Source organism: Micromesistius poutassou (genome assembly GCF_964030765.1).
Source record: "Micromesistius poutassou genome assembly, chromosome: 12".
NCBI classification, from domain to species: domain Eukaryota; kingdom Metazoa; phylum Chordata; class Actinopteri; order Gadiformes; family Gadidae; genus Micromesistius; species Micromesistius poutassou.
The window spans coordinates 10,828,348-10,853,347 of NC_140282.1; the positions used below are offsets into that span (position 1 = coordinate 10,828,348).

The following is a 25,000-nucleotide window of genomic DNA, read 5'->3' on the forward strand; positions in this document are numbered from 1 at the left end:
CACGCCCTCAGACCCAACACAGCCCTCACCGTGCTAGGGCATTCATTTAATGCGCTGCTTTGAATCTATAGTTGTGTTATGCCATTCTGTGTTATGTGAGTGTGTGTGGGGTTTGGGTTTGTGTGTGCGGTGTGTGTGTGTGCGTGTTTGGTGGGTTAGGGCTGGTGGTCACTTTGGACTATTTTTGAGTTTCTTTCCACTCTTTCTTTACCCACACTGTTGTTACCCACACGATCATATTGTAGATATGAGATTTTAAATCCACCACGAACAATGTCAAATAGCTCCTACACATACATCAAGCGAGCAATCTTGTAGTCACACACATAGAGAGAACATCATCTAGTATTGGCCCGTTCACAATCTCACACACACACACACACACACATATATATACACGTATACAGACACACACATACACTCACACAGGCTCCGGTCCCCTCCCCTCACGCGCTGTCTCTCCCTCTGCTAGGCTACATCGAGGCGGCCGTCATACCCACCGGAGCCCGGAGAATCAAGGTGGTGGAGGACAGGCCCTCCCACAGCTTCCTGGGTAAGTCACCGTCGCCACGCCTCGTCGTCGCAGCAGGGGGAGCGTTTCCATGCCAACCCGCGATGCTCACAAACCTGTCCCCGACAGATCGCTCGCACCGGCGCACACCTGGCTGACGTGCGTACGCGTACACATTATATGCACGCGCACACACAGAAATAGAAAGGAAACCGGAGAGGAGAATCTGAGAGGACGTCAACTTCTCTCCGGACCGGCAGCGGCAACGCTGGTCAAGCCAGAATTTAATTGCAATCAACGGTCGGGTTGTGCATTTGGGACGGAGTCAGGATGACGATAATTGTTCTGCCGCTGAATGGGATTACACTAAGCCCTAAAACCCTAATTTAAAGGGAATCAGTGAACAAAAATAGCTTGTTCAGCTCCCAGGAAACAGCCCAAACAGCTGAATAATATCCTGAGTAACACCCTGCTCGGTATTTTCTCCGTAAATAAAAACGTCAGTGACGCGATGTCCCCCGGGGCGATATATTTCGGTTCTGTCTTCGAGGCCAAACAGCGATTCTGAAGGCTCATCTGCGCTTTGTCTTTAATGGGTCGCCGGCTGCTTCTCTCTCTCTCTCTGGTTTGGCTCGGGTTCTGGAGCGTAGTCGAGGCATCCTGAGTCACGTCATCGCCGTACGATCCGAACCACACCTGCCACCGGGCGCCAGCGTCCTGATTTGACCGCTGATTACGTTTGGATTTTAACGCACAATCCAATCATTTTTAAGCACAATCAACTACATCCGAAAGCACAAAGAAATGAAAACGTGTTGCTTCACCGTGCTGTTGTTGTGTGTTACTGCGGCATTGGAAATTCACGTCACAGTGCGATGCGCTTTTGTGTTGCATTGTGTTTGACAATGTGTTCTGAGTTCCAGTTTAAGTGTGTTTCTATAGACATGGATAAACAAATATGCATTTGTTTGTATCCCCTTGTTTGTTTTTGTTTCTGCTGGTATTGTCTACTGCTGACACACACACACACACACACACACACACACACACACACACACACACACACACACACACACACACTGTGCAGTCAACAAACAGAATCTATGTGCCTGTGAAATCAGGCCCATGTTGTGTAGAATTGGCGGCGGAATCATTTGACTGATACAAACGAAGATCTCCCTCAGTTTACACTAACACAAACACACTAACAGACACACACACACACACACACACACACACACACACACACACATACACACACACACATAACCCCCCACACACAAACATACACAACTGTGCACACACACACACACACACACAACGCTTTCTCAGAAATAAAAGTAGGTTAATTCTGGCCGTGCAGCGGCGTAGCTGGTTGGCAGGACTTAAAGAAAATGTATAATCCACTTCAAGAGCTGCTCTCAGAAACCGAGTGTGGTGCCGTGGAGCTCTGGGGAGTAGCATGAAAAAGTAAACATCAGCGACTCGGCGAGGTTCTTGATTTCCATTTGGCTGTTTGTCCTTGACGGAAAAGAAGAAGAAAACCTTTGTCTGAGAATTAGTTTTGCCCCGGTCCCTAAGCTTTGCAGAAGGGGGCCGTTACAAAGCAAGCCTGCAGCGCCTCTCTCGCTCTTAGGGCTGGGGTTTAAGAGCCCCCAAATAATAACAAGGGATGTGCTCCAAGCACACTCGTTTTATATTAATTAGTAAGTGTTGTGTTGCCCTAATGAACAGCACAACGCAACCCAGGTTCAAAGCTTTTCTCTGGCATGGACGTGTCGATGTGTGTGTGTTTCGTTTTCTCTTTTTCCACCGTTTTTGCGAGCTAAGTTATGGACCGCCCACCGTTGAGAAACATTGTTTTTTATTGAATAAGTAGGACTGGAATTATCTTGGGTTGTTTGACGTTCGGCAAAGTAAGAAAAGGGTGTGGGTGCCTGGGCTCCGTATTACCGCCTCTGTTCTCCTGCTCTTGTTCCAGCGCCTCTGTCTCTTTAGAGATTCGTCCAGAAACACACTGCTCTTTGTTTGCACAGCTTCCAGTGGCATCCCTCCCTGGAATTGCCTAATAGTGCCATGTTTGATGTCCAAATACTGTATTTATTTTAAACACAACATGGCTAAAAGGAGGCTTATCTAAAATGGCTCTAATGGAGGTACTGCCTAGCACATCTGATCTCTGTGATAACCGTAATCCTCCTCCCTCTTCTCTTCTCCCATTCCCTCCCCTCTCCCCCTCGCCTCCTCTCTCCTCTCCTCTCATCCCCTCCCTCCTCCTTTTCCTCCTCTCCCTTTCTCCCCCATCTGTTCTCTTCTCTCTCCTCTTCCCGTCTCACCCTCTTCCACCTCTTGCACTCTCCCTATCTCCTCCTCTCCCCCCTCCCCCTATCTCACCCTCTCCTGCTGTCTCCCCTATCCCCATCCCCTCCCCTCTCCCCGCATTCCTCTCCCCTCCCCTTTCCTCTCTCCCTTCCTCCCATCCTCCTCTCTCCTCCTTTCCTCCTCTTCTCCCATCCCTTCCTCTCTTCTCTCTCCTCTCTCATCTCCTCTCTCCTCCCCTCCCATCCTCCTCTCTCCCCTCTCCCCTTTCTCCTTTCGCCCGTCTCCTCCTCTCTCCCTGTCTCCCGTGCCCTCCTCTCCCCTCTCCCCTCTACACTCCTCTTCCCCTCTCCTCCTCTCTCCTATTCTCCCCTCCTATCTCGTCCTCTCCCCTATTTCCTCTCTCCTCCTCTTCTCTCCTCTCCTCCTCTCTCCTCCCATCCACTCCCCTCCTCCTCTCCTCTCCTCCCTTTGCCTTTGCCCCCCCCTCCGTAGCCCTGCAGGACAGCAGCAAGCGCTCCATCAACAGTGACTGGAAGATCGAGCTGCCGGGAGAGTTCCAGCTCGCAGGAACCACCGTCCGCTACGTGAGGAGGGGGCTCTGGGAGAAGATGTCTGCCAAGGGACCCACCAAGTCCCCCCTCCACCTGATGGTGAAGACATCAGTCTCCTATAGACACACACACACACACACACGCGCGTGCATACCGTATACCTCTGGTTGAAAGCGTACACTCATCAGACATGGAAAGAAAGGGAGAACACATCAGAATCCAATCAGACGGGGGCTGAGATGAGATGTGTCGACTTTCGTTTGCAACCCGATGTTGCCATGGTGATTTTTCGAACAACACGAGTCCACCTTGAACTTACTACAGTTGAGAGGTTTACCGTTGTGTGCTACACACACACACACGCACACACACACACACACACACACACACACACACACACACACACACACACACGCACACACACACACACACACACACCCACACACACACACACACACACACACATAGTAGTAGGCCCCCACCAGTGGGGGCCCCATCCAGGGAATGTGTGTGTGTGTGTGTGTGTGTGTGTGTGTGTGTGTGTGTGTGTGTGTGTGTGTGTGTGTGTGCGCGTGTGTGTGTTTGGATGTGCTCCTCCTCCCCTTCATCCCACTTTGTTTTTTGAAAATGTGAAGCAGGTTTTTTTTGTTTCTGCAGCGCTAAATGATTGCTTGTTCAACAGCAGTTATGTTTTGAATGGTGTGTTCAAGTTGAGATGCATTGACAGGTGGTGAGTAATGTCAAGGAACAATGTATACAGTGCTTTGTTACTTAGTAACCATAGCATCAGACCTGCTGCTTAAAGGGTCACGTGTTTTAGGAATTGACTCCATAAACGGTCCAAACCGTTCAAAAAAAACGTTTCCAGGAAATATTAAAGAGTAATCATGGAAAACGTTTAGATTGTTTGAGAAATGTAAATTTGAGATCCCTATGTGAGCCAACATTAGCATTTGGCACTTCCAGCGTTGGCTAATTGCATATTATACTGTTAGGGAAATAAATGGTCTCTTGTGCTTCCTTAAATATAATCTAGAGTGAAATGTCCAAAGGAAAAGCAAACAGACAGCTTAACCTTAGGGTTTTGGTTTCCAGCGTTCATACCAGACAGACACCAAAGTGGAATCATCACAAATCCCATTTCATATTTAGATGTCTCAGTTTGAAAAAAAAAAGCCGTATTTTGACTTTCTATTCAGGTTGGTGAAAACATGTCAAAGACACTCGCCCAAGCATCACTCCAGGTGTGTCTTGTGTCCGGGCGGGCCCCTCGTGCAGGAGATGTTTTGGTGTGCTCAGCAACAGGCAGGGGCCCCATCTATCACCCAGGGAGGGCTCTCGACCTCTCTGGATGCCAAGGGATAAATTACCCAGGATCATTTGAGCCACATTGCACCCTGCTGCACCAAGGCACCCCCGGTAATCTGCTGTAGAGCGCTCCACCCCGCCCTGCCGCAGCCTGCCTGACATATGGATGAACACCGCAGCACGTTATTTGGCATAGTTGCAAGGCAGTGAGCTGGGTGGTAATTAAACCTAATGAAGCTCATCAGGGCGCTGTTCAATAACAACCAAAATACGAACGCCGTTGTTATCCTAAAGTCGTTTTCTCCTCCTTTCTTCTTCCTCCCGGTGGAATATAAGCTGCTGGCTTTAATGAGCAGACCGTGGGCGCCTTATTAATGAAAAGTACCTGGACGAAACCAGCGGCTAGGTTCCTTGGCTCGCAGTTTAACCTCGGCTTCACTTATAAAGTCTGTATATCGAGGTCTCCTATGTAGGCCTAGCGTGGCGGTTTACTGGCAATGTGTGGGTTTTGGGGTATGCGAGCATGGTGTGAGTTTTCATGGATTTTTCAGTGACGTGCAGGGATAATAGAGGAATAAAAGTGAATAGGAAAATACTTTGGGTTATTTAGATTGGGTTATATGAATGAATTATTGCCCATTTTCCTCTTTTAAAGAGTAATGAGGGATATACCCCAGGGATAACTTATTATGCAATTGATGTGTATAATTGGCTCAATATCACTTGCAATAGCTTTTGAAAAAGAAGGGAGCGAAGCCAACAACGTTAGTGTAATAAGCCGTATTTGATCAGTGATGGCGCTGTTGCTACTCATTGATTTTAAATAATCTTTGATTGATTTTAATCTTTGGTTACGCCACGATGTGAAAGCTGATACGTTCATTTACACTTCAATTATTCACGTCATCATTGACTTGAGTTTTAGTTGGGATATTTCATTATACATAATGAGCACAACAAGGATTTCATTATGTATTTCCCTATATATATAATAAAATATACACTCAAAATGCTCGTCCTCAAGTCGCCGAATTCACTAAATGTTAAAGGCCTAGTGAATCACACCTCATATACCACCTTTGAAATATCGATAATCAAAGGCGGTCGATCCTAATAATCGTAATCATCAATCGGTAAGGATTGATCATGATACGTATATCAACATATCGTTGTGCTGTCCCTTAAGCAGGACATCAGGGCCTCCGCCCGCCCCCTCCTCACCCTGCCGTCTCTCCAGGTGCTGCTGTTCCACGACCAGACCTACGGGATCCACTACGAGTACACCGTGTCCGTGAACACGTCCCGGGACAGGGGCAGCCGGGAGGACCAGCGGGACCCCGAGCACCTCTACATCTGGACCCACAGCAGCTGGCGCGACTGCACCGTCCAGTGCGGAGGAGGTGGGCTGGAGTAGCTTTTTAAGTCCCAGGTTAATGTCGGTGCGTGATTAAAAGGGCATTTGAAGTCCCAGGTGAATGACTATTTCTGTGCTTCAAGGTCGTTTAGTTTTTTTTGCCTTTTGAAGTACCAAACTGAGGGCTGTTTAAAAACCTAAACCTTTTTAAAGTGTTTATACAATTAATTTAGTGAATGTTTATGGCAAGTGCTGTTCTTAATGGAGCCATTTTAATTCCACACTAATATCTCTGTCCCCCCGCTGATTGTGGACCTGGCTTTTGCCTTTCTGCTCAAGATCTGAACTCACTCTTCCCCACTTACGCCAAATCCCACAGGCCTTGTCCAGACCGGGTTTCAATGGAACTCAACAGACAGTTGATCTGCCGAGAGAATCACACGGCCTTTCAATCGGAGATCCCGTCGACTCTGGGGCTCGGCCACGGCGTAATCCCAGGAGTTGATTGTTGAATCCCTCTCTCTTTTGTGCGTGTGTTGACGCGGTGTCTTAGCAACACTTGACTCGAAGAAGCCTTTTGTTAATTAACGTTTTTGTTGGGCTGTGTGAAAAGGTGTAATCCGTACGTCGCGTGTGCAGGCCTGGTGCCGGCCTGAGAGGCAGCTCGACGCGGGTCGGGGGGGGGGGTTTGAGGGCCTGTTGTCCAGGGATTGGTGGCCCACGATCAGGGCAGCTGCGGGAGGCAGAGGGGGAGCGCGTAGCGGTGCTGGAGCCAGGGTCTGGTGGAGGACGGCTGGGTGTCTGGGAGCTCCGGCCGGGGAAGGAGGCAGGAGCCAGGGGAGAAGTCAGCAGCAGGCTAATTCAAAGCCTCCCTGATCCACATCATATGAGACAGGCAGGGGGGGGGGTTGACCTCAGGGGACTCACAGCAGGCTTCAGCTGCTAGTCTGCCCGGCTAGTCCAAACAGCCCGCTTATAAAACCACACACGGAACACACACACGCCCAAACATACATAACTCACACACGCGTAAACATACATAGCTCTGACGCAGGCACACACTCTTAAGACACACACACACACACACACACATATATACATATGCATACACACAGAACAGACACACAAAACAAGACACACAAACACACAGAAATCGGGCTCACACGCACACACACATACACACTCACACACACACACACACACACACACACACAACGTACACACAAATAGAACTCTCAGAAACACGCAGACAGACACACAGAATATACACACAAACACAAAGAATTCCCGCGCACACGCACAATCTCTATCTCTCTCTCTCTCTGTCTCTCTCCCTCAAACACATACACATGCACGCACACAGACACATGCACACACACAAACTACACCAGAAGGCGTGTCACACACACTCATACACACACTAATGCAAAAATGCACACACTTCAACACTATTAATGTATTTATTCTGTAATCTTTATTTAACCAGGCAAGTCGTTTTGGAACACATAATTATTACTTACAATGGCGGCTTGGCAGCACACACGCATACACACTGACAAACGTAAACATGCACATTTAGCTACACACACACACACACACAGCTGAACCAACGGTGTCTGTGATTTGTATTCACATTCTCAAAGTCCCACTTTGTAGGCCCAGCACACTGCTTACTCAGAAGGAGCGAGGGGCTGTTGATTGCACCAGCATGACCTCAGCTCTTTATGCATTCAGGGAATTAGCTGAGCTGACTGATCATTGGAAATACATAATAGCTTCCTCTGTGAGCAGATGTGTTGGGACTGGTTTCAATATTGAGGCTGCCTAGGAGAGAGAGAGAGGTGTGTTAGCATCTGCTAAGCTAACGGTAACCAAACTGCTATTAGTACGCGCGTCGGGTTACTGTTGTGCTAGTGCGCGGGTGTGTGTGTGAGAGTGTGTGCGTTCACCTTATTATTTCCCTACTCGGTAACACCTTGGAGGGGATTTTGAGATGAGATTCTCGTATGTTTCATACTCAACAGAAAAACAGTCCCTGTGCCTCTTCATCGTCTCTTCCTTTTCATCGTCTCCCTGGTAACGTTCATGCTTACCTTAACGTTCAGGTCATGCTTTTGTGTCGCCCCTGTTTTTGATGGAACCGTGGGAATCCAAGGAAAGAGTTCTAGATGGTTGTGTGTGTGTATGTGTGTGTGTGTGTGTGTGTGTGTGTGTGTGCGTGAAGTGCCTCCCTGTAAGCTCACACTATTGGAATGAAAAACAAGTATGGCCTGATGTTACCTCTGTCTGACTCATAGCTCTCGCCTCTCTCGGAGTAGAGTTCGGTGTGGTCAAGGCTGTGTGGAGCTCCTCGTTCTGGTTCACAGCCCCCACAACAGACTTACCTCTTACCACAACAGACCTACCACAACTTACCTCTTGAGACACCATATGGTCGCCATGGTCACATATCCACCTGTGTTCACCTGTAGCTTTTTTCACGGAGCTCAGCGACATTACATTCAGGGCGTTTAGCAGACTCTGTTATCGAACGCGACTTACATACACACATCCACGGCGGAGTCAACCTTGCAAAGGCGACAGCCAGCTTGTCGGGAGCAGTTAGGGTTAGGTGTCTTGCTGCAGGGACACGTCGCATCTAGGCGGAGCTAGGGATTGAACCACCAACCTCCCACTTACATGTCAACCCGCCGTAGCTCCTGAGCTAAGCCGACCTCATCGCGTCGTGCGGAGTGACTTGGAATAGAAACATTTTGAGACCTGTGAAAGAACACCGAATCTTAGAGGGAGCCATCACACGCACACAGACGCACGCACGCACGCACGCACACACGCAGACACACACGTCTTCCAGGATAATCACTGAGATTAGCAGCCGGAGAAGACACGACAAGCACTGCAAGAACCCGCGCCGCTAAATCCCGAGCGCTAAGCGCTACGCTTAGCTGTGTTTCTATAGCCGTCTCCCTCAACACCCTTTTGTTCAGTCGACGCCACGATCCGTCGACTGCGGCGCCGCCGCTGGTGCGCTCACCGTGCCGAGCGATACGCCTCGCAGGCTCCACGTCGACCTCTGCTCCCGCGCTACGTATAAACACCCTCTCCTTTTCACTCCGCTGTCCTGTCTTGTCTTCACGGCCCTGACCATAAAGGCACAGGGGCCGATGTCGAAAAAAAACAAAAGCCCTTTGTGGCGGCACACGTACATGTGTGGGGGGGGGGGGTGGCGGGGGGGGGGATTATTACGCAACACTGGCCGGGGCTGCTGATACGGCTGCCCTCCTGTGTGACCCTCCAGTGAACTGAGTCAGAGATCAGAGGCCCGCGTTAACGCAGGGGGCAGTTCCCAAATAAAACTCTGTTAATTGGAGCTAACGACCACAAAGCCCACTGGCTGTGTGCCTTCTCCCCCCCCGCCCCCCCCCCCCCCCCCCCAGTTCTTCCTTCTTTAAGAGGCCTTGGGTCCTTTGGACGCCGGCCAGACCCTCGCACAGAAACTGGGTGGGACAGTAGCTTATAATATGGGGTCACTTCCTATCCGACCTTTACACTTTGGCTCACATTTTGTTCTGCTTTTAAAGTGTGCGTTGAGGCCGTTATTGTGTCACATTTGTGACATTGTGCTGTGTGTGTGTGTGTGTGTGTGTGTGTGTGCGATCCTGTGTGTGTATGTGTGTGTGTGTGTGTGTGTGTGTGTGTGTGTGTGTGTGGTGTGTCCGATCTGTGTGTGTGTGTGTGTGTGTGTGTGTGTGTGTGTGCAATCGTGTGTTTGTGTGTGTGTGTGTGTGTGTGTGTGTGTGTGTGTGTGTGTGTGTATATGTATGTGTATCCGGTTTGTGTGTGTGTGTGTGTGTGTGTGTGTGTGCGTGTGTGTGTGTGTGTCTGTGTGTGCGTAGGCGAGAGGAGAACGGTGGTCTCCTGCATGAGGATAGCCAATAAGACCATGGAGCTGGTGAACAACAGCCACTGTCAGCTCCAGAACCAGCCGCTCCCTCAGGTCCGGGTGTGCAACACGCACCCCTGCCAGTATCGGTGAGTCTCACACACAAGCACACACACACAAACACACAAACATGCACACACACACAAGCAAAAATCGATGCACACTGCAGCCTGATTAATCAGGTGGTCACCAGGCTGACAACCAGAGATGAGCTTTTTGTTTCCAGAATTTACAAAATTGTTCCCTATGTTAACCTCTTCTTGTAATAGTTAATAATAGTACACAGACATAATTGTCATAGCTCGTTCTCTAAGTTATACCTTGCAGTAGTGCACATTTTCAAAAATGCGTGTGTGTACAGCTTTAAGAGGTATGCACAGCAGAGACTTGGCCCATGCCTGTCTCCGAAGTCTGTCAGCCTAGAAGCCGTGTTTCCACCTCGCAACACCAGGAGTCCAGTCGCAAATCCCCCTCGCTCTCTGGGTTGGGATATTGTGCACTTGGCACCGGGGTTCAAAAAGGGCTCTCTGCCCTGGATGCGGTTTGCAGATGTCTTGTTGCAGTGTTACAACGTTGTGAAAGGGGGAAAGTGGACGAAGCAAGCGAGGCTTTAGTGTTCACGTTCACTTTCTTGAATTTCTAACTGCCATGTCAATGCGACCCGAGGGGGACTATTTCATCATAAAAGGTGAAGCCGGGGAGTGTTTTATCAGGCCTGGGAGGAAGCACGCTGCAGAGACGTCTCACTCACTGCCCTCCCTGCTCCTGCACAGGGCCTCTGGTCCTTCTGTCTGGACAGCGTTGTGTGTGTGTGTTTGATTGTGTGTACATGTGTATGTACGTGTGTGTTTGTGTGTGTGTGTGTGTGTGTGTGTGTGTGTGTGTGTGTGTGTGCTTGGGTGTTGTGTGTGTGAATGTGTCATCAGCTCATCAGCTTGTACCTTTGATAAGTCCTATGATGAAACATTGACCAACCTCTCTCTCTCTCTCTCTCTCTCTCTCTCTCTCTCTCCTAATCTCTCTATCTGTTCTCCGGACTTTTTGCTCCTCTATGTCCACATCTCATAGAGCTGTGTTGGGGGTGGGGTGGGGTGGGGGGTGCACGAAGTGGGGGGATGCACGATCACTGGCTCCCGGCCAGGTTCCCTCTGGAGGGAGACATGGTGGAACATGGATGGATGGAAGCAAACGGTGGAGGTAGAGCAAGGAGCAGAGAGAGAGAGAGAGAGAGAGAGAGAGAGAGGGCTCCTGGCTGAACCACAGGAGGGCACAGGGGCAGCGAGAAGGACGAGCTGGCAGAAGGATGCAGGACGGCATGCAGAGAGAGAGGACTGACATGGAAGAGAGGGGTGGACGGGAGAAGGGTGGAGGGACAGAGGGTGAAATGGAAGAGAGGGGTGGATGAGAGAGGAGTGGAGGGACAGAGGGTGAATTTGAAGAGAGGAGTGAAGGGGAGAGCAGTGGAGGGGTGGAGGGTGAGATGGAAGAGATGGGTGAACGGGAGCAGAGGAGTGGACAGGTGGAGTGATGTAGCGGAGGAGTGGAGAGGAGTCAAGGGGTGAAGTGGAAGAGTGGACTGATGCATAGGAGCGGTGAGATGGAGATGAGATGAAAGGCGAGGCGGAGTGGAAAGAGGAAGGGTGGAAGAGGAAGGGGTGGGAGAGGGGAAAGAGAGGAGGAGAGTGGAGAGGAGAGGAGAGGAGGGTGAGAAGGGTGGAGAATAAAGGATTGGAGGGTGGGGGCTGTGGTGGGAGGAAGAGGTGGAGAGGAATGGAGTGGGGGCGGAAGAGGAGAGGAGATGAAAGGAGAGGAGGGTGGAGAGGTAGAGAGGAAAAGAGAAGAGGTGTTGGTGGATCGGGAGGAAGAGGTGGAGAAGAAAATGTTGACAGTCGGAGAGGAGTTGGGGGTGGAGAGGGAGGAAGAGGAGGAGAGTGAAGGAGAGGAGGGTGAGGGGAGGAGAGGAGAGGGGAGGGGAGGGGAGGGGATGAAAGCGGCGCAGAGTGGAGAGGAGTGGGGTGGGTGAGAGGTCATTAGCCTAGATTAAAGTGATGTGAAGGTGGAGGGAAAGCAAACACGGACATCAAAGAATTGCAGAATCTCGTCATAAAATGTGTTTAAATGGCTGCTATCTGAAGGCAAACATGAATTTCATGACCATGTGTTTGGTCGGTGATCATTCAGTCCAATGGCTTTCTTGTGGTAAGTGAAGGCGAATGAATGGACGAGATTCGGGTTGTACTTGTGAACCCCTGAAAGTGTCACCAGATCACTCCTTCTATCCTGGAGGTTATCACTTTCAGAATGATGTACTATTTAACCAAAACAAAGACAATAGTCTCTCACTGTATCGAAAGTCTACAGACAATAAACATCAACAGCATCTAAGCATTGCAAAGCGCTCTAATATAATAATCCCCAGAGACGAACATTGACAGAAAACTGCCGGACAGAAAACCAAACACGTCACAGTATAAATCATACTAAATCATAAATCATCATACTGCAGCAACAGCACCCTCTCTGGTTAACCAAGAGGTACTGCAGCAGCTGTCCCTGTGTGTCTCTCTCTCCTGAGCCTCTTCCCCCCTCCCCTGTGGTCTGATGTCTGTGCCTCTGTTCCAGGTGGGTGGCCGGCGAGTGGGGGGCCTGCTCGGTGACGTGTGAACGGGGCTTCCAGCGGCGCGAGGTGGCCTGCATGTACCAGCTCCAGAACGGCTCCCTCATCCACACCAAGGAGCTCTACTGCCAGGGGGGGAAGCCCCCCGTGCTGCAGGGCTGCGAGGGCCGCCTCTGCCTCACCATCTGGGAGGCCTCCGAGTGGTCCAAGGTGGGTGGGAGGACAAAGGCACGCGTGTGGTCGTTGTTACGTTGCACCGGTTGCCTGTCACCGTCAGCAAATTGTAGCCCACACAGGAGATTGGGGCAGAAAGCGATGTGATATAATTAATGTTTTTCTTCGATGACTTTGGTGGCTGATGATTTGAGCCTCTGCTTGAGTATAACGCGTGAGGTTTTTTCTGTATCTGTGTCCGTCTGTCTGTCTGTCTGTCTGCCTGCCTGCCTGTCTGTCCATCCGTCTGTGTCCATCTGTCTGCCCGTCTGTCCGTCTGTCTGTCTCTGTCTCTCTGTCTGCCACTCCACCGATGGGGGTCTGCACAGATGATTTGACTTTTCCACCTACATTACGTTTGTTTTTTCGAGCTATTAGAACTTAATATGTAATATAATTCATGTTGTATTGCAACTGTGATGCTTTGTGCAGATGCCGACGCAAACCTTAAACTTATGTGTCTAGACGCTGTGGTCAGTGTAGCAGTAAAGTGTGGCAGTAAAGTCGTTTGAGCATGATATGAGCATAAATTACTCTTAGAAAAACGTTAAGAACCAGCCTAGGTCTTCTGAAAGTATTTAGCGTCATTACCTAAGCCTATTGGACGTGTAACACATTGGGATATTAAATCAATGAGCTAACCCCGTATAACGTGTGCTGCCGGTCCTGTGCTTGTATGCACCCGGTTTCAGCAGAACATACCGTATCTGTTGTGGACACATTTCCTCGTCTTCTTTTGTAATAGTAATTTTTTTGTGCTAGTGGGGATAATAACCAAAAGGCTTCTTCGCTCTCATAAATCACTCATCCCCCACCCTCCCCGCGCTCTCCCTCCCTCCCTCCCCTCTCCTCATCCATTCTCTGCTGTCTAGCCTTCACGCCTCCTCTTCCTCCCTGCCCTCCCTCCCTCCCTCCCTCCCTCCCTCCCTCCCCTCTCCTCATCCATTCTCTGCTGTCTAGCCTTCACGCCTCTTCCTCTTCGTCTTTCACCTCTGGTTCTCGCTTGACCCCGTCGTCTGCATTCCACTCTTCTGTCCGACGATACGATTCAATATGTTACAGTAAACCGAATAACCCCAGCGGCACGTACGCACACATACGGCAATCACGTGCAGCCATGCTGCTCGGTACACAAGCATACAGATGGAGATGTATTCGCACGTCCAATTTCTTGCAGGTGCTGGAGAAGTGAGGTTATAAATAATTTTGAGTGAAAGAGGGTCGGAGTGCTGTGTGTATATGTATATATTGCTCTCAAGGTGTTCGCGTTCCCCGCTGTGCTCCAATGCTTTGATCCCATTGGATCTCCGTCAGACAGACATGCACACACACACACACACACATGCACGCATGCACACAGACACACACACACAGACACACACACACACACACACACACACACACACACACACACACATACAGACACAGACACATACACAGACACACACACTAGAAATCAGGTCAAAAGTAACTATGAGGACAGTTTGAGAAAAAGCGGGAGGGAGTTATTTGCATCATGCTAAGTGCTTCTATGCTGCAAGACTTATGAGGACATCGCAACTGTCCTCACAGTTATGGTATGGCCTTATAACGTCGGTGCGTAAACGGATGAAATGTCCTGATGTACAGGTGGAACCAACACGCACACACACACACACACACACACACACACACACACACACGCATGCATGCGCAGGCACACACACACATACACACACACACACACACACACGCATGCACGTGCAGGCACATGCACAGACACACACACACACACACACACACACGCATGCACGAGCAGGCACATGCACAGACACAGACAGACATACAGACACAGACGCAGACACACACATACAGACACACACACATACAGACACACACACACATACAGACACAGACACACACATAGCGGTTTGTGTTTGGATCGTCTTTTACGAACGAATATTAGCAAACGATTCAAGGCCTTCTTGAAATAACTGAACCTCGTAGCTGGCATATACATAACGCTTCTCCTCCTCACACTCTCTCGGTCGTGTACCCCCCAGTGCTCGTCAGACTGCGGGGCGGGGGTCCGCAGGCGGTCCGTGTCCTGCACCAACCCCCAGGGTCTCTGCGACCCCCACTCCCAGCCGTCCCAGCAGGAGCCCTGCGAGGACCACTCCAAATGCTACGAGTGGAAGACCGGCGACTGGTCCAAGGTAGGGCGGGGGGGACAGAGGGGTCACACATACACACACACACACCCACACACACACACACACACACAGAGGCCCTGTTTGCACTAGCCTGGTCCGTTTGGAACCTCTCCTTTAATTCTTTCGATTTTTCAAATGGTATCCCAAAGACCAAAATGCCCGTGGACGCAATTGGACAGGCCTACAACCAATCACAGCAACAAAAACTGAGCGACTGAGTGACAAAAATGTATATTTTTTCTCAACGTAAGCAATTTAAGTGCAGTTGTCTGTTCTTCTTGTAGTGAAAATGTACCGTCCAGTTTGTTCAATACTTTCTTAATACTTTCAGCGGCCGCCATCTTTGTTGTTGTTGTGAATGCCTCTACGGCGCTCCTCCACATTGCTCGTATTTATCCCGCCTCATGTTAGATAAACGGCTGTGATTGGTCGGAGGGGAACCAGACCTTATCTGCAGAGCAAATGAAACACGAGCTCGCAAAATTATTTTGGTTCCCAGGCTACGTTTACACGACTTGCCTTCTGTGACCGTTTTTGAGGGATTTTGATTGTATCTACATTAAAACACTCCTCTGTATACACAGAAGGCACAACACGACCACAACCGTCCCGGCCTGTTTACACCCGGGGGGGGGGGGGGGGGGGGGGGGGCATACGAGTGATCCCCGTTTGAAATGCGCACACACACCAACACACAGGTTTCAAATTCTCCCACACATCCCTTGTTTTGACAAACTCCGAGACTGAGACGTAGCGACTGGGGTGTTCCAGTTTACAATCCTTCTTGGCAAGGTCTAGGACTTGTACAATCGTAAGGAAAGCAGGCAAAGTGCGGCGATGTTTCAGGCCTATTTGCATATCGTTAGCCTCATAGCATAATTGCTGTCATATTTTGGCCAAATTGTGATATCCAACCTAACTCTGCTCTCCTAACGATGCTGAATCACTGTGCCTCATTTGCTATATCCTAAGCCATTCAGATTGCTTTTTACATTCCTTAATCACTATCTGCCTCATTCATTTATTTGACTATGCTATGAGGCTAATGATATGCTCCTGCTTTGAATTGGTTTCAAAACGCTCCCGTTAACAAGGCCATGGGCAGTAAAAGTAGAAGTTGCATGACTGATTGGTGTCGATACACTTTGCATCGAGGGATATACGTATGAATAGCAAGCAATACAATGTGGTCATGGTCTGATTCAAAACAGGGTATTGGTTTTAGAGAACATTACCAATGCAAACAGATTAAGTTGACCCTCACCCTCGTATATTAATTCCAAAAATGTCTACGAGATGCCTAAATGTGTGCGCTAGAGTAAAATAATAATAATCTAATGAATAATATTTGATTTTAGGATTGACAAAATAACATTTCCCATGGTAGATAGGTTGGTAGGATGAATCTACAACTCATTACCAAGCTGAGTGCTTCCTCACATAGTTGACAAAGCAGTTCTTCTTCCTTCATTATGCCAACTCATACGCATCAGGGCTGTTTCCCGGAGTGACAGAGTAAACGGAGATGGATGTGAGTGCTGTAGCGGTCCAGGTGGGAACAAGCTGGTGAACTAGCTAGCTGCACATCTGGCTCCTGTTCAACCCTTTGCTTTCACTCTTCCTTTGAGCACTACATCTCAAGACAAGCATACATCACCACATCAAGGCCCGGAGAGACACCTGCACCCTATGAAATATGTCAGCTGGGGCATGTTAGCACCCAATGGACCTTTAAAAACAAGATCCAACGCCGCCAGCTATCAGCTTTCCAGTTTTAATACCACTCTGTTTTACCTGCTCTCTCTGTCTCTCTCTCTCTCTCTCTCTCTCTCTCTCTCTCTCTCTCTCTCTCTCTCTCCCTCGTTCTCTCTCCGCCTATCTGTTTCTCTCTGCCACTCTTAATGTATCTGTCTCTCTCTGTCCCTCTCTTTCACTCTTTGTCTCTCTGCCTCTCCTAATGCCTCTCTCTCTCTCTCTCTCTCTCTCTCTCTCTCTCTCTCTGCTTCTCTTTATGTCTTGCCTCCTCTCTTATCCCCCTTTCTCCTCATCTCGCACAACTTTGGGATGTTCCGCTTTGATCTGCTGATGGCTACTCCAGATGAGAAGGGGGGGTACAGGTGCTTTATTGAGCATTGCTGAGGATCACCACCACCACCTCCTACGTCACCACCCCTACCACCACCACCACTTACACCACCACTACCTCTACCACCACAAACTCTACCTCTACCACCACCACCACTACCTCTAACAAAAGACTGACCCCCTCCTCTTGCCATGACCATGGAGCTCACAACTTTCCTTTTTTCCAAGCCCGAGAGAAAACCTCTTTAAAACCTGAGACTGCCGTGGACTGCTGTCGCCGGCCCTCAGGTCCGTATGATGTATGCAGTGAAAAAGCAGGTTTCTTTATTTTACGACTAAAAGAGGCACCGACGGATCGGAGGAAATTAGGGGGAGTCTTGACTGCCGCGTACCTGAAGCCATGTCTCCGTCCTTGTGTGTGTTTGATGAGGTGTGTGATGATGCCTGGCTAGCCAGCTTGTGCTCATACCTGCCGAGAAACTTTCCCAAGCAGGTGCATCTTGAAGATTATTATACAGTATGTCTGAACAACAGATGTTATAGTTAGTGGGGCAAAGGGACTGATTAACACAGAGACAGCCTATTTTTGTCTATATCTCCGCACGCATTTATGCACACACAGACAGACACACACACACACACACACGCACACACACACACACACATACATAAGCGCATACACACACACACACACACACACACACACACACACACACACACAATATATAGCTTGGCCTAGATTACAGCAACAGGAGAAGTGAATCACAACTGTGCCAAGAGCATTTTGTGTGTGTCTGTGTGTCTGTGTGTTATTGTGTGTGTGTGTGTGTGTGTGTGTGTGTGTGTGTGTGTGTGTGTGTGTGTGTGGCTTTGTCTGTATGTGAGAAACAAGCCAATTATCAATGGTGTTAAGCCACGGAGCGTTGCTGTTTTCTTGTGGCTGATGGCAAGTCAAAGGTCATAGTCTCAGGTGAATGCTTCGCTTAACAGCTTGAATAAAAACAGAAAGTGCTGCTTCTGGGGAATTCTTATCTTTCATCTCTCTTCCATTTCTTTTGATTGCTTTTGCAACATGTGAATACCATCTTGTACCGCTTGAAATAGCAGTATGCTTCAAAGGTCATGGCATACAATTAATAGCAGCTTGAGCAAAGGGAAAACGAATGCATCGTAATGAAAATGTAATTATTATTCCTGTATTTAGCCTGAGCTTTTGTGTGAACCTGAAGCCTTCATTTCCCTGTGCTGGACTGAGGGTGTATTGTACACGCTGTTCCCTAAACATGTTGTTCCAGCAGGTTCCGACCAAATTATAATCAACCACATATTGTTAGAAACAAATTGATAGTGAGAGTGAAAGCCCCACAAACCTCATCTTTTTGAGAGATGTATTCATAAACATCTTTCTAACACTGAGTGTCCTTATTTGATCCGAGCGCAGTCCGATGAGATTCTGAAGACCAGATCCAATGTTTATCAAGGGAGACAAAGCAGAGTAAACCAAAGTCAACAAATCTCCTCCACATTTCCTTTGTGGCTGCTTCTGACTCACACCAGCAAGTCACAGAGAAACAAGCACCTTTTTGGAACTCACTGGCTGGAAAAGGCACTTTTTCGTCCAAGTTCATGTCGACTTTACAAAACTCCTTCAAGGTTCTCAAATCCATCAGCGTTTTTTGTGATGTAGGGGCGGGCCCTAAAGGTCACCGCCCCCCAAACAGGAACAGGCCGGCGCTGTTTGGCCACCAGGTGAACACGCCGAGGTACGTAGAGGTCAGTGCACGTGGCGTCCCGTCTGTGTGTTTTCTAACAACATGCGCGCCGACTGTCAAAGGCCTCTCATTATGACATTATGACATCACAATGTCACACCTACCCCGGGGCAAACCCCCTTCAGATTAGCCGTGTCGAGTGCGTAATGCGGTGTTTACATCTCAGATGAGTGATGGTGTTTGGAGCTCGGGAGTAAGCCGTGTTTACGACAGGCGGTCCTAGCGCGCACAAAGAGAACACAAGCACACACACACACACACACACACACACACACACACACACACACATAAATAAGTAATTGTTTGTATCACTTGTCTTTAATACAAAGCATCTTACAATACTGTGAATACAATTCTTGAACAACAATCTCCCAGGGGGAATCTAACTCTTCACCCTTGCAGTGTTTTGTGCAACATCAATTGGAGACTTCAGCTGCACAGTCGAATGTAAAAAAAAAGATTGGCAACAGACCTGTAGTGAACCAGTTCAACACAAGAAGCCTGTAACAATGAAATAAATGTGTAGCAGTAGTGTGTGTAGTGTTGTTCAACGTAGCTTGTGAGAAACATTGATCAACAACGCCTCACCTCCCCTGCTCTCCGTCCTCTCCACAGTGCTCCTCGTCCTGTGGCAAAGGCCTGCAGTCGCGCGTGGTCCAGTGTATGCATAAAGTTACGGGTCGTCATGGAAATGACTGCCCGGCGCCGCTCAGACTCCCCAACTACAGGCCCTGCCACCAGGGCGCCTGCAACGAGAAGATCAACGTGAACACCATCACCTCCCCAAGGCTAGGTGAGGACGGGCTGTTAAATATACATACGCGCTCGCTAAACTTGGCACGACGGAAGCCTAAAATACTCTTCCAAGGTGCGCCCGTGCATCAATTCAGGCTGGTCGTTTTAACGACACTATATATATGCATGGTTATGAAGGGTAGCTGTTTGTTCCTGGTACGATTCACCTTGGGATGGCCGTGCAATGTGTTACTCAATGCTAATAGTGGGAGATAGACTCCAGCCCCCCCCCACTGACCCAAACCAGGGAGATAAAGGAAATGAATGGATGCAGTAGCCACACGAAAGGGAACAATTTAGGCACAGGGCGGTTGTATTTATTCTGAATCTGGGTCGGAATGACAATTCTCCAGGCAAGCTACCGCAGCACAGCAAAAAGCTTGTTTCCCCATTGTTGAAAGCAGGCAGGCTTGCAGACTGCTGTCAGAGCAGTGTGTGTTGCCTGGGGTTGTTAGGGTCTTGAGAGGGGCCGAGCTGTGTGTGACTCAGCCCCTAATCAGAGGGCGATTGTGCTGGGAACCCCCTAAAGGAGCCCGCGGAGTGAGCAAGAATAGACTAGAATAGAATAGAATCAACCCGACCTCATGAGGCTGAGCTTTCTCACTTTCACCCCGACAGCAGCGTGTGATTACTGCACTGCTGCAGACAATATATATACAAATATATGGACATTCTGCTGGTGGATGGAGCTAGGGTTGAGCTAAAGAGAAGCAGCCTGGAGGAGATAAGGGGCAGGCCAGTCCGGCAGAATATTAAACTATTATAGCAGCAGACCGGACGTGATAAGCGTTTTAGGGAGGCTGAAATGTAACCTTGCATGGGACTTTGTATGGTAAGCGAGAAAATCTGGTGGTGGGTCGATCAATCCTCATGTTTTGATGCGTTTTGGTGCTGTTATGGACAGGAACCGCTGATGAGAGCGAGAGGGACTACATGAAGCATATGAGCATATGTGGGAATCTGGAACCAGGGTTTCAGTTTCCGTTCCGTGGGCATGTTACCTAGGCGGCGAGGTTGTGGCCCCGGTTGACCCTGATGTTTGACTGGGTTATGAGGTCCATGGCCACATTATCAGATCAGATGCAGAATAGGGCAGATTAAGTAATTAAGCTCGCACTGAGAGCCTCTGTTCTAAACCAGTAGTCCCATTAGAGGAGTCTTGGTGATTCTCAGGGTCCCTGTATAGAGTTTTAAGGTCCTGGTGATCTGACAAATAATTAGTTTCTTCTTTTTAACCATTCAATGTTCTCTCTGTGTTTTTTTTCTATGTATGTATGTATGTATGCACGTAAATGTGTGTGTGCGTGTGTGTCTGTATGTGTGTGTGTGTGTATGTATGTATGTTTATGTGTGTGTATGTGTGTGTGTGTGTGTGTGTGTGTGTGTGTGCATATGTGTGTTGGTATGTTCATGTCTTCACATGTGCATGTGTGTGTATGCCCGCTTGTGCGTTGACGCGCGTGTCTGTGTGTGTGTGTGTGTGTGTGTGTGCGTGTGTGTCCCCTCCACGGCAGCCGCCCTGACCTACAAGTGCATGGGGGACCAGTGGACGGTGTACTGCCGCGTGGTGCGGGAGAAGAACCTGTGCCAGGACATGCGCTGGTACCAGCGCTGCTGCGACACATGCAGGAACTTTTACGCCAACAAGATCCTGCACAAGAGCTCGATAGCCAAGGCCACCCTCGCTCCCTCGCTCTAAACCGCTCGCTTTTTATAATTGTGTTTCCTGAACCACCACCACCAACGACCCCCCCCCCCCCCCCCCCCTCAAAACCCCACCACCAACCCCCATTCCTTCTCTTCCACTATCATCAAAAAACGCTCCGCGCCTCTCCAGGACTATGCCAACTGAACAGTTTTTTTTCCGTAGTGTTTCATTTTTTTTTTCCCAGCGGTGTCATAAGCTTCCCGATATTTTTGATGAAGACTTGAAAACTGTTTCTTTCATTCTGTGCCAAAGAAAAAGGCAGGTTTAGTGTTGAGGGAAGCAAAAAAAAAACATCCTGTTGGCTTTATTGCACAGATTGAGGACAAGAAATCGACTACATCCTGAAAATAGATGTTTTGGGCTTAGAGACGTGGGGACAACATGGACGTCCAGAGAGCAGCTCTGTTCTGGGTGACCACTTTCCCTCTGGTTCGCTTTATTGTACTGTATTATTGCTACGTACATGTCTGATACCGAATTGTATATATATATATATATATATATATATATATATATATTTCCAGATATGTACAATATATATTAACTAAGAAGTATGTAAACATAAGGTTCAAATTAAGGGTGGCAGATGAGAATGAGAACGATGATACCATTTTTTTTTACGTGTGAAAACAAGGTATGGGAAAATCGTTTTTTTTTCCAACAATGCGCGGGAAACCGCACAGGTGCTAGACCAAACGCGATGTCATCGTCTGATCAGAGAGCAACGCACGTCGATGTAGCAGAGCCCTGTTACCCGTGTGCCGGCCCAGACGAACCCCCGCTCTCAGGCTGCGAAAAAAGCTGTTAAGAGTCGGTGTGGTTGTCGTTTCCAGAGGCTGGCCCAGCGGTAATCTGATGAGAAAGTTTTGTCCCTCAGCTCAACTGGAGCATTGTGTTGTCGACACTTTAACCTCGGTTGTTCGTCTCTCGGTGTGACGCGCACTGCGAGGAGCCACACAGACACGAGGGCATTCGACAGTGAGTCCCTGTATTCAGCCCCAGTGGATGAGCGCCAGATACGGCATGCTTGCGTCGTTTATGTGTGCATACATACACAGGACATGTATTACATTGGCGAAGATGTTTACGACGACGTTAAACATTTTGAGAGGCAGGCTTGAAAGAAGATCTACGTTTAATGTGAAGCAGACGTGCCTTGCACAACAGGTTAAGTCTGGCAGGCCACGGAGGGATCCAGATGCTTGCGAGCACATTTACTACAATTCAGTAGTAAATGTTGAACAGATTTAAGCAGAAAAACACAATAGACTGGCAATATCTGTAGGATGAGAATGCAAAGGCTCTTGAAACTAGTTTGGGAGAAGAGGCTAAGCGTTTTGTGTTGAAACCTCTCCCCAATGTTTTCTGTGCCTTTTTTTCATCCTTTTCTCACTGGGCTGCCACTGTCAATTGTTTCAAGAAGGCCTTTAATCTTTCGCTATTTTTCATTCATACAAGACGATCCAAACAGAAACTGCTACCCCAGACTCTGTGTGTGTGTGTGTGTGTGTGTGTGTGTGTGTCTGTTTATCTGTGTGTGTGTGTGTGTGTGTGTGTGTGTGTGTGTGTGTGTGTGTGTGTGTGTGTGTCTGTTTATCTGTGTGATTGTGTGTGTGTGTGTGTGTGTGTGTGTGTGTGTGTGTGTGTGAGTGTGTGTGTGTGTGTGTGTGTGTGTGTGTGTGTGTGTGTGTGTGTGTGTGTGTCTGTCTGTCTGTCTGTTTATCTGTGTGTGTGTGTGTGTGTGTGTGTGTGTCTGAGAGGTTCTCAGCCGGAGTGAGACCACCCTGGCTGGCTGGAGGGGCGGGACCCTGTTTCTCCAGTGAGTATAAGGACCCGATAAGGGTCTCTCAGCCCACTCAGAGGCTCTAGGCTGGCAAAACAAACGCACCCAAGATGCACGCGCACATGCACACACACACACACACACACACACACACACACACACACATACTGTTTAGCTTTTGTCATATACCCCAGTTTCCCACATCGAGAGACAGCCCCCTCCTCCCCCACACACACACACACACACACACATATCACACATCTCTGTAGCAACACATATACACACTGGGGCAAGACAACCAACAAACAACTTGTGTACTTTACACAAACACGCTTCTCAGTTGCAGGGAGCTGCTCTTTCATAATGGGCTAAATGTTTTATAAAGGCGCAGTTGTGCGTCGGAATTCCCACTCATAATGGCTGTGTGTTCTCAATGCTGTCGTCACTTGATGTGATGATAACTGTAAGTCACTTCCTATTGACCTTTGACCTTTTAACTTTTGAACCTCTCCACTCCCATTCTATACCCTTAGATGAATAGCATGACCCGGTAATTATGAGCGTCTTTTCTCATGCATGCATGTGTGGCTGGGTGGTGTGTGTGTGTGTGTGTGTGTGTGTGTGTGTGTGTGTGTGTGTGTGTGTGTGTGTGTGTATGTGCAGCAGCCTCAGCTGAATCGTCCTGAGGTGAAACGGTGCTATCTTTGCGACCTATTTCACAAACCGTGGAATCCATCTGTGTGTGTTATCGATGTATCTGTTGTCAATGTTTATTTTTATGACTTTTCTGTTTATTTTTTACATGTTTTAGAACTATTTAATAACCTAGTTGTATTTCAAATCTAGGACTTGTTTTGGCAAACTGCTTTATTCTGATATAGTGCAAATATGCTAACTATTCCTGTACTGTACTGTTTTAGTTGCACATATGTTTGGTACATAAACTGCCACTACGTGTATTTTTTATGGTGCTGATTTTTTGACGGAGTTGAGCGCATTTTGAACCTGTTAATAATAAGTAAACACAATGTGTAAATGCATATGTAATCCCTGTATATATGCTAATATAGAGGGAGATAACTCTTGTAGTGCTGTTGTAGATATGTGAGTTAGTCATCAAACGCTGTCGATCAACCTCTGTCCCCTTCATTGAGAGTTTCGCCCGTATTCAAAGGACCATTCTGAGTAAGCCAATCCAATTGATTGCAATGAATTATATAATGTAAATTGATTTTTCTTTCTTTTTTTTACATAATAAAGAAAAAGTGGTTTTAAATGGAAACGCAATGTGTGTTTTTTCGAGCTACACTGCAGTCTGTAGTTCTGTAATTCGTATCAACTGAAGCCATTTTTAGAGCAAGATAAAGATGCTTCCTTATTAACAAGGAGGAAACCTTGAGAAGGAACACAGGGTAAAATACTCTTGAAAAGGCAATGGTTGTTAATTTAATCTCGTCTAAGCAGTACAGAACACTGAAATGGTCATATAAATAAGTTACTAAATGATCAAAGAAAGTTGAGGTTCAGATTCCTGTGTTTTATTGTATAGCCAACAAAGTGTGAAAATGAAATACTCTGCAGAAGCTATAAAAAGCACACAAAAAAAAGTGACAGCAGCACTATACCATTCACTGTACCGTGCACCGCTCTGGTAGCTGGAATATTAACCCTATAGTGTCTGTGGTGGGTCTTGTGAGGTGTGTTAATATTAACCCTATAGTGTCTGTTTTGGGTCTTGCTAGGTGTGTGAATATTAACCCTATAGTGTCTGTGGTCGGTCTCGCTCTCTCTCTTGCTCTACTCTAGGGCAGTGGAGTACACAGTAGAAAGGTCATCGCTTACACCT

At 48.2% G+C, this 25,000-nt stretch overlaps 1 protein-coding gene across 1 annotated transcript in view; it reads left to right on the top strand.

Moving 5' to 3' along the window:
• adamts17 (ADAM metallopeptidase with thrombospondin type 1 motif, 17) overlaps positions 1-21,362 on the top strand; it is a gene marked incomplete at both ends in the record, with an annotated part of 65,480 nt that extends 44,118 nt beyond the window's left edge. The window contains 8 exons of the mRNA XM_084476337.1: positions 473-553; positions 3,326-3,483; positions 5,930-6,092; positions 9,943-10,078; positions 12,612-12,816; positions 14,862-15,014; positions 19,484-19,661; positions 21,178-21,362. Of these exons, the coding sequence (XP_084332463.1) occupies positions 473-553; positions 3,326-3,483; positions 5,930-6,092; positions 9,943-10,078; positions 12,612-12,816; positions 14,862-15,014; positions 19,484-19,661; positions 21,178-21,362 (1,259 nt within the window). The remainder of the gene's footprint in view (positions 1-472; positions 554-3,325; positions 3,484-5,929; positions 6,093-9,942; positions 10,079-12,611; positions 12,817-14,861; positions 15,015-19,483; positions 19,662-21,177) is intronic.
• Positions 21,363-25,000: the final 3,638 nt, after the last annotated feature.